General features: G+C 56.2%; 1 protein-coding gene across 1 annotated transcript in view; it reads right to left on the bottom strand.

The window, feature by feature from the left end:
• LOC128980456 (casein kinase II subunit alpha') overlaps positions 1-7000 on the bottom strand; it is a 26280-nt gene extending 19280 nt beyond the window's left edge. The window contains exons 1-4 of the mRNA XM_054398930.1: positions 6975-7000; positions 5546-5605; positions 2645-2728; positions 505-615 (exon numbers count right to left, since the gene is read on the bottom strand). Of these exons, the coding sequence (XP_054254905.1) occupies positions 505-615; positions 2645-2728; positions 5546-5563 (213 nt within the window). The 5' untranslated portion in view covers positions 5564-5605; positions 6975-7000. The remainder of the gene's footprint in view (positions 1-504; positions 616-2644; positions 2729-5545; positions 5606-6974) is intronic.
• Positions 7001-9585: the final 2585 nt, after the last annotated feature.

Below are 9585 nucleotides of genomic sequence, written 5' to 3'. Positions count from 1 at the left end.
ATCTATCCATCCATCCATCTATCCATCCATCCATCTATTCTTCCATCTATCCATCCATCTATCTAATCATCCATCCATCCATCCATCCATCCATCCATTCATCTCTATCTCACTCTCTATCTCTATAGATACAGATATAGATTCTTTTGCCATGCTACCTTTTATATTTGATTGACTTTTGTATTTGATTGAGGCCTGGTTGAGAGATCAGCCAGGGGGAGCTAAGCCAGGGTTGATTCTGAGTCCATAGATACAGATATAGATATTCTTTTGCCTTGGTACCTTTTCTACTTGGTTTCCTTTTTTAAAACAGTATTTTCTATTTAACCTCCAGTTCTGTGCCAGTAATGTTTGGCTGTTTACTCCTTTGGGGTAAATTCATTCAGTCCTCGGTCCGGAGCTCTTTCAAGCTCCAACCAACACAACCAGCCAAGCCAAAAGGTGGCTAATGCACAACCACAAGTGGCTAGCAGCAGTGGCTAGCAAGGAGGAGCAGAGTCTTACTTGGTAGTCCACAAGGAGCTCTGGTCCTTTGAAGTACCTAGAGGCCACACGGACGTTGTATTCCTGAGCTGGGTGGTAGAATTCGGCCAAGCCCCAGTCTATGAGCCGCAGCTGAGCATGCAAGGGAGAGACAAGAGTCAGGAGCCTCAAGGATGAGCCAGCTGAAGCTTGGACTTGATCGCCTGAGAGGCCTTTTCCAACCTTCATCGCTCTGTGATTCATGAGGTGAAGCCACCTTGGGCCAGACCTCTCCATCCTGCCACGCAAGAGTGGAGCCTGGGGCGCAGGGAGGAGCTCTGAGGACAGGAGATGCTGTCAGCAGTGCTTGACTCAGGCCCTTCCCTTCCCCTCTATCACCAGCTTAGAGAGCTCCTCTGCCTCCTGAGGCCAAGCACTGGCTCCTCACCAGCTCCACCAGCCATGGTGGACAGGGAACAGACAGAGGGCAGCCGTCCTGTCCTGTCCTGCAGGGCTGAAGGTAGCGTTGATGTTAACAGGGGGCTGAGAGCAGGAATGGATGGAAGCTGGTGGCCTACCACATCCTGGGAGGTAGCTGCAGGGATGGATGGACGGGCCTTCCCTGGCACTGAAGGACAGCAGGAGGCCCTCCTGCTAAACCCTGCCCTGCCTGGAGGGCAACCAAGCTGGTCTGGAGGAACAGCTGAGGGAGCTGGGGTTGTTCAGCCTGGAGAAGAGAAGGCTGAGGGGAGACCTCATTGCCCTCTACAGCTCCCTGAAAGGAGGTTGCAGTCAGGTTGGGGTTGGGGTCTGCTCCCTAGTGATAGGAGAGCAAATGGCCTGAAATTGTGCCAGGGGAGGGTTAAGTTGGAGAGGAGACAAAATTTCTTCTGTGCAAGAGTGGTCAGGGATTGGCACAGGCTGCCCAGGGAGGTGGTGGAGTTCCCACCCCTGGAGGTGTTGCAGAAAGGTGTGGCCATGGCACTTGTGGCCATGGTTTGATAGCCATGGCGGGGTTGGGTTGCTGGACTGGATGATCTCAGAGGGCTTCTCCAACCCACACAATTCTGTGATCCTAGGGCAGGCAGGGGACCAGCAACTGATTGAAAGCTGCAAATCCCAGGTGCCTGGGGAGCCAGGTCCACAGAGCAGCCAGTGAGGTACAAGTGCCATGGTGGAGAGGGGGGAAGCTCCCTGTGCTGCCCATCTCCATGGTAGTGAGCTGGGTACAAACTTTTCCTGGCATCCACCTAGGATGTCCCAGAAGTCAGGAGGCCACTGTGGGACAAGCAGGCTTTGCTGCAGGAGGAGCTCATGTTCCTTAGGTCAGAATATCCATTGGTGTTTCAGACCAGGGTACCCTTCTTCTGCTCCCCACCTGGAGATGAATGGCCCAGACCTGCTCCTCTCAGCAAAGAAAACCCAGCAGGGGTGGCTGGGGGGAGAAGGGCAACCTCCAAGCCATGGACTCTGCTCTGGTAAAACCTCTCCTGCAGCACTGCATCCAGCTCTGGAGCCCTCAGCACATGGACCCTGATGGAGCAGGTCCAGAGGAAGGCCACAAAAACAATCAGGGGGCTGGAGAACCTCTATGAGGATGGACTGAGGGAGCTGGGGGTGTTCAGCTTGGAGAGGAGAAGGCTCCAGGGAGACCTCAGAGCAGCCTTCCAGTACCTGAAGGGGGTTACAAGAAAGCTGCAGAGGGACTGTTCCCAAAGGCCTGCAGGGACAGGACCAGGGGCAATGGTTTGAAATGAGAGCAGAGCAGATTGAGATTGGATGTGAGGAACAAGTTCTGCAGCAGGAGGCTGCTGGAACACTGCAACAGGTTGCCCAGGGAGGTGGTGAGGCCCCAGCCTTGGAGATTTTCAAGGTGAGGCTGGAGAGGGCTCTGAGCAACCTGATCTAGTGGAGGATGTCCCTGCTGAGTGCAGGGGGGTTGGACTGGATGAGCTTTGGAGGTCCCTTCCAACTCAACCCCATTCTATATCTCCCTGACTTCCACTGCAGTGCACTCCAGCGGGACCTTGGCCACCTCATGATCCAGGCACAAGTGGAGGGGAGTTGGTAAAGGGAGGTTAAAGGGTTGAGCACAGCTGCCCAGGCTGTGGGTAGAGAAGGTGGCAGAGTTTCAAGTCCCCTTGGCCTGAAGCTGCTGCCAAGCCCTGGTGGCCCCCAGTACCTTTTTCTGTTGGTGGTCTATCATGACGTTGTGAGGTTTGACGTCCCTGTGCATGATGCCCATGCTGTGACAGTAATCCAGGGCCTGGCAGACACACAGACAGACACACAGACGTCAGACAGGGCTGGCACCCTGGGCACAGCACCATCCACACAACAGGCAGCCCTTGGCAGCAGCAAGCCTGGCACCACAAAGTGGCATTTTCAGCTCCTTCTGTCCTCCTGCAGTCACCAGCTCCCTCATCTGTGCTTCCTACACCAGCTCTGAGGGAACAAGACACAGGGAGGTGTCCCTTCTGCTGCCAAGCTCCAGCCTGGGCAGCCCTCTGCTCCCTAGATCCTGCTGCCTTCCCCACAAGGGGCATGGATGACTCCCCCATTCCAGCAGAGCTTTCCACCTGTGTCCCAAAACACTCTCAAGCCAGAAAGTCAGCTCTGCCCTGCTCACTGAAGCCACACCTGCAAGTGACAGCAGAGGAGGGAGGGGGCTGCTGCTTAAAGCTTTAAGGCAAGGAGCACACAGAAGCTCTCCAGCTCCATGACCTTGCACCACTTCCCACCCCCCTCCACGCAGCTGTTCCCTGGAGCAAGGGGCCTGGAATGTTGTTTTCTCAGCTCCAAGGGGGAGGGAGAGCCATCCATCAACATCTATCAGATGCTCTTGAGATCTTCTCCAGCAGCACAGAGGGAGGGCACTGCCTGCAGTCACTCCACATCCACGAGACCAGTGCCAGGGAAGTGACACTGTCCTCCGAGGAGCTGCCATCACAGCAAGGTCTCAGGGACCATCCCTGGCCTTGCAACCAGCAAACAGTGGTGCTGGGATCCCACTATGGAGATCTGGAACAGGTTGGGCAATTCCAGTACCTGAAGGGATCCTCCAATACCTGAAGGGATCCTCCAGGAAGGCTGCAGAGGACCTTTTCCTGAGGGTGTCTAGAGAGGCTAAGGGGAAATGGTTTGGAGCTGAGGCAGAGCAGGGTTAGAGTGGAGCTGAGGAAGAAGGTCCTCAGCATCAGGGAGTTGAGACTCTGGCACAGGCTGCCCAGGGAGGCTGTGGCTGCCTCCTGCCTGGAGGTGTTCAAGGCCAGGCTGGATGAGGCCTGGAGCAACCTGGTCTAGTTGAGAGGTGTCCCTGCCCATGGGCTGGAGCTGGATGATCTCTGAGGTCCCTTCCAACCTGAGCCACTCTGTCACTCAGTGATCTGTTTCCAGAGATGGAAGCTGCTCTTGCTTGCCCTAGGGCAGGATCATTTCAACCTCATCACCTCTCTCCCCCTAATCCTGGGCTGCTCCAGGCTCCCTCCAACCTTCCTAGCAAGCTCTGCCCCCTGCAGCCAGGTGCAGCAAGCTTGAGGGTGCAGCCTCCTTCAAGCCCACTTGATCTACTCCAGGAAAAACCCTGCAGCCACCAAGCCCTGGAGGCTTTCCCTAGCCTGTCCCACTCATTTACAGAAGCAGGGGGCCTTGCCAAGTGCCAACCCAAAAGTCCTGAGGCTCTGCTAGGACCTGACAGAGCCAAGCTGCTGCTCCAGCAGCTCAGCACAAAACGAGCCCTGAGATCAGCCCAAAGCTGGAAGCTCTCCCTAGTGCCCTCCTGCAGCCCCAAGGAGGCAAATCTCCCACATCTCCCCATGGAGATGCTCCTGGAGCTTTATGGCAGGAGGAGGCTGGGCTGCTTTAAGAGGAGAGAGATTTGGGACACTCCTTGCTGCAGGGAAAGCTTTGGCTGGGAGGCCTCTAAGACAAAGAGCAGTGTCAGGTCAACACCTAAGAGCCAGGAGCTTTGTTCACCAAGATCACATCCATGGGCTTCAAGTGTCCTACACTCCCCTTCCAGAGACACAGAGCTCTAAGACCAAGTGGGCAGAAGTCCCTGTCTGGGGCTGCATTTGAATCCTGAACCAGAGCAAAGTCTGGAGCTGGCAACCTCTGTCCTCTGCTCTCCCTGGTGTGCTGCAGGTCCCAGCTCCCCAGCCTGGCCAACACCTCCCACTGGTTCTGACTGGGAGGGAACTCTTCACCTCAGAGCAGCCCAGCAGCCCTAGGGACACAAGGAGAGCACTGCCCTAGCTGGCCACTGCCAGTCCCAAATGCTTCACAGGGAAAGGAGAGACCCCCAAAAAGCAGAGACTCCTTGGAGGTGACAAAAGCTCCCCAAGTTTGGCCTCTAACACCTCACAGCACCAAGCCAGGGCAGCCAGAGGAGAGGCTGAGGGAGCTGGGCTTGGTTAGCCTGGAGAAGAGGAGGCTGAGGGAGACCTCATTGCTCTCTACAGCTCCCTGGAAGGAGCTTGCAGTGAGGTTGGGCTCTTCTCCCTAGTGGTAACAGGAGGAGAAATGGTCTGAAATTGTGCCAGGGGAGGCTTAGGTGGGAGAGGAGGCAAAATTTCTTTGGTGCAAGAATGATGAGGGATTGGCAGAGGCTGCCCAGGGAGGTGGTGGAGTCCCCATGCCTGGAGGGGTTCCAGCAAGGTGTGGCCATGGTTTGGTGGTGATGGTGGGGATGGGTTGCTGCTTGGACTGGCTGACCTTGGAGATCTTTTCCAACCTTCATGATTCTATCTCTTCCCAAACCTTGCTGGATTCTGCCTTGAACATGTCAGGAAGAAGTTCCTCCCCAGGAGGGTGGTGAGAGCCTGGCAGAGGTTGCCCAGGGAGGTGGTGGAAGCCTCCTGCCTGGAGGTTTTTGCAGCCAGGCTGGAGGTGGCTGTGAGCAACCTGCTGTGGTGTGAGGTGTCCCTGCCCATGGCAGGGGGTTGGAGCTGGCTGAGCCTTGAGCTCCCTTCCAGCCCTGACAGTTCAGTGATTCCATGAAGTAACCACTTGGGTAGGGACTGCCCCATGAGCTCTGCTCCTGCCCCTCTCAGCCCTGCAGCCTGCCAGCAGCAGCAGCACTCACCTTCAGCAGCTCATACATATAAAACCTGATATCAAAGTCTGTCAGGATCTGGTACAGTTGCTGAAACACATTTGGGGAGGGAGGGAGAAGAGAAGAAGAGAAAACAACCATTAAAACCAAAACCAACCAAACAAAACACAAGAGAGAGAAACAGAAAGAAACATTCCAGATCTGGAGCAGTTTCATTTCTTGTACCTCAGCTGCTGGTCCTGTTCCACATCCCCGCTGGGAATGCTGCCACTCCCCAAGCTTGTCCTGCTCTTAGCTCTGCCTCACAGACTCCAGGACTGCTCCCCACAGCCTGCAGAACTCCCCTCACAGCCCAAGAGCTTCATCCTAAGACCCAGACTCAGTCTCAGGAGCCAGGCTTTGTCCCAAGAGCTTTGTCCTAAGATCCAGACTCAGTGCCAGAAGCCAGGCTTTGTCCCAAGAACTTTGTCCTAAGATCCAGGCTATGTTCCATGAGCCAGACTCTATCCCAGAAACCTTGTCCTAAGATCCAGACTCAGTTCCAGGAGCCAGGCTCTGTCCCAAGAGCTTTGTCCTAAGATCCAGACTCAGTCCCAGGAGCCAGGCTCTGTCCCAAGAGCTTTGTCCTAAGATCCAGGCTATGTCCCAGGAGCCAGACTCTATCCCAGGAACCTTGTCCTAAGATCCAGGCTCTGTCCCAGGAGCCAGGCTCTGTCCCAAGAGCTTTGGCCTAAGGTCCAGGCTCAGTCCCAGGAGCCTAGAAATGACCAGCTGCAAGCTCTGTAGCTGTTTCTCAGTGCTGAGCACTGCTGGCTCCTGCTGTGGCCAGCTCAGTTTTGCTTCCTGGCTGCCCACAGTGCCTTGGGGTGGCTCTCAGCCTGGCTGGCAAACCTTAGGACAAACCTTCTCCTCTAAGCCCTGCATGTTCAGTTGAGTCCCTGAGGGCCACCAGCCTCAGGTTAGCACTCCCTGAACACGTTGGGAGTTGCTGGGTGCTGACTTTGATGGGGAGGACACAAGGGAGAGGTGTATCTCCCAGTCTGAGCAGCAGACACACAAGGTGACCCTCAGCAGGCTGTGCCACTGCCCTAGTGACCTTATTTTGTGCTGGAAATGCAAGGAATCTCTGAAGAGAAAGCTGAGAACTCCTCCAAGCTCAGCTTCCTTGAAGAGCCCTGCCTGGCTCCCCAGGAGAAGCACACAGGGGGACACATCCCTGACAGGAATGAGGCACTGGAGCAGCCCAGCTGATGGCAAAGCAGCTCAGCCACACCAGGCCTGCTGCCACCAGCCCCCAAAGCTCACCCCACAGCACTCCTCTCATGGCTGGGCACCTGAGGGAGGCAACACCCTGGGTTGGGTTGGAAGGGGACCTCCAAAGGGCATCCAGTCCAACCCCCCTCCCTCCCCCTGCAGTCAGCAGGGACATCCCCCACTGGATCAGGTTGCTGAGCCTCACCTTGACTTCATCTCCAGGGCTGGGGCTTCAACTCCCACCCTGGGCAAGCTGCTCTCCCTGCCCAGAGCTGCCAGGACAGGCCCTGCTGATTATTGAAGCTCTGCTGGAAGGCTTTCCATGGCAGTAAAAAAAAAAAAAATATCAAACCACCAGTGCCAGCATGGCTGCAGCTCTGCACAGGGATCCCCCACCACAAGGACAGCTCTCCAGACCAACCTGAGAGGCACAACAAACCACCTCTGCTCCTCACAGGGGTCCCCTGCCCATGGCAGGGGGAGGGGGGTTGCAACTGGATGATCCTTGAGGTCCCTTCCAACCCAAATCAGTCTATATGAACGTGTGGAATGCTGCTGGGACCCTTCAGATGTCCTTCCAGGAGGAGACAGGCAGGCTGCATGTCCAGGGGCAAGAGATTCTGTGCTGGAAGGTTGCAGGGGAACACAGAGTGTGGAGCCAGCTGCCAAGATGCCTTCTTTAAACCAACACCAACCCAGGGGCTGCAGAAGAGAAGGCTGAGGGAGACCTCATTGCTCTCTGCAGCTCCCTGAGAGGAGGCTGAGGGAGACCTCATTGCTCTCTGCAGCTCCCTGAGAGGAGGCTGAGGGAGACCTCATTGCTCTCTGCAGCTCCCTGAGAGGAGGCTGAGGGAGACCTCATTGCTCTCTGCAGCTCCCTGAGAGGAGGCTGAGGGAGACCTCATTGCTCTCTGCAGCTCCCTGAGAGAAGGCTGAGGGAGACCTCATTGCTCTCTGCAGCTCCCTGAGAGGAGGCTGCAGTGAGCAGAGGTTGGGCTCTTTTCCCTAGACTCTGTCCCTAGGTGATAGAAGGAGAGGAACTGGCCTGAAATTGTGCCAGGGGAGGCTTGGGTTGGAGAGGAGGCAAAATGTCTTTGGTGCAAGAGTGGTGAGGGATTGGCAGAGGCTGCCCAGGGAGGTGGTGGAGTCCCCATGCCTGGAGGGGTTCCAGAACTCTGTGGCCATGGCACTTGTGGCCATGGTTTGATGGCCAGGATGGGGTTGGGTTGCTGCTTGGACTAAATCCTGAAGGTCTTTTCCATCCCAACAGTTGTGTGGTTCTGTGCTAACACTCTGCAGCCCCTGCTGCTGCTGCCACTCCAGCTGCCATTTCCCAGGTGCTTTCTCTTGGGACCAAGGCCTTCAGTCATACTTTCACACCTCAGCCTGGCACACCTTCATGCCTGACAAGGGGCCAGGAATGATTTACCATTGGCCTGGGTCCCATCAGAGAGGATTTGTCTCTGCTTCTGCCTTCAGGGCTGGCCAGGACTGCAGGCAGCTGCCAGGAGGACTTGCAGCTGTGCTGTGATAAGCAGCCCCTGGACAATGAAGGCTTTGATGCACCTCAGCCTCACCCACGGGCAAGGATGTCCTTCCAGTAGGGTGGGGATGTGTGTGGAGTCACAGAATCAGAGGAACCTGCTCCCAGAGCTGTGGTGTCCCTGCCAGGATGCCCTGCAAGAGACCTCCTGGAACCTGCTCCCAGAGCTGTGGTGTCCCTGCCAGGATGCCCTGCAAGAGACCTCCTGGAACCTGCTCCCAGAGCTGTGGTGTCCCTGCCAGGATGCCCTGCAAGAGACCTCCTGGAACCTGCTCCCAGAGCTGTGGTGTCCCTGCCAGGATGCACTGCAAGATGATTTGATGACCATGGTGGGGTTGGGTTGATGTTGGACTGGGTGATCCCAGAGGCCTTTTCCAACCCAAACCATCCTGTGATTCCCTGAAGAAAAGCACCATCCTGGAACAAAAGAGATCAGCTCTGACCAGAGCAGGAGGAGATGACTCTTTGCTTTCTCATGGCAACTGCCCAATTAAATTCTCCACCACTTAATGACTTAGGATAAAGATCCACATGGGGGGAAGCAAAGCTGCCATTACAACAGGGGTGGTTACTAATTCCATTTCCCTTTTGTCTAGCAGCCTGCTGCTGCCAACCAGAAGCATGCCAGCAGCACAGGGAGTCAGAACTGCACTCAGACAGGACCCTCCCTGGGGAAGGAGAAACCTGGGGAGAGACTTTGGACAAGGGCTGGGAGTGCCAGGATGAGGGACAATGGCTTTGAGCTGGGAGAGGGGAGAGTGAGAGTGGAGAGGAGGAAGAAAATGTTGGCAGTGAGGGTGAGGAGACACTGGCACAGGTTGCCCAGGGAGGCTGTGGCTGCCCCCTGCCTGGAGGTGTTCCAGGCCAGGCTGGATGAGGTTGGACGAGCAAACTGAGCTGGTGGGAGGTGTCCCTGCCCATGGCAGGGAGGTTGGAACTGGATGAGCTTTGAGGTCCCTTCCAACCCAACCCATTCCATGGTTCTGTGAAGGAGGAATGGCACTTGGGGCTCCCCATGAGCCAAGAGCTATGCTGCAGCCTACAGAGAAGCAGAAAAAACCTTTAGATGGCTTCAAGGCTGCCCAGCTCCCTGCTAGCAGGCCCACAGGCAGTAGGAGATGTGCTCTGCAGCCTCTGCCACCCCACAGTGCCCAGCTCTGAGGGACTGCAGCACACAGCAGTGTCACCTCCTCCATCACCTGCAGGGCTGCAAGCAGGGCAGCACAGCCCAGGGCTGCAGGTACAGCCCAGCAGTCTTGAGAGAGGACCAAGA

This window comes from Indicator indicator, unplaced genomic scaffold, assembly GCF_027791375.1.
Source record: "Indicator indicator isolate 239-I01 unplaced genomic scaffold, UM_Iind_1.1 iindUn_scaffold_197, whole genome shotgun sequence".
Taxonomy (NCBI): domain Eukaryota; kingdom Metazoa; phylum Chordata; class Aves; order Piciformes; family Indicatoridae; genus Indicator; species Indicator indicator.
This window is presented reverse-complemented; position numbering and strand designations above follow the sequence as displayed.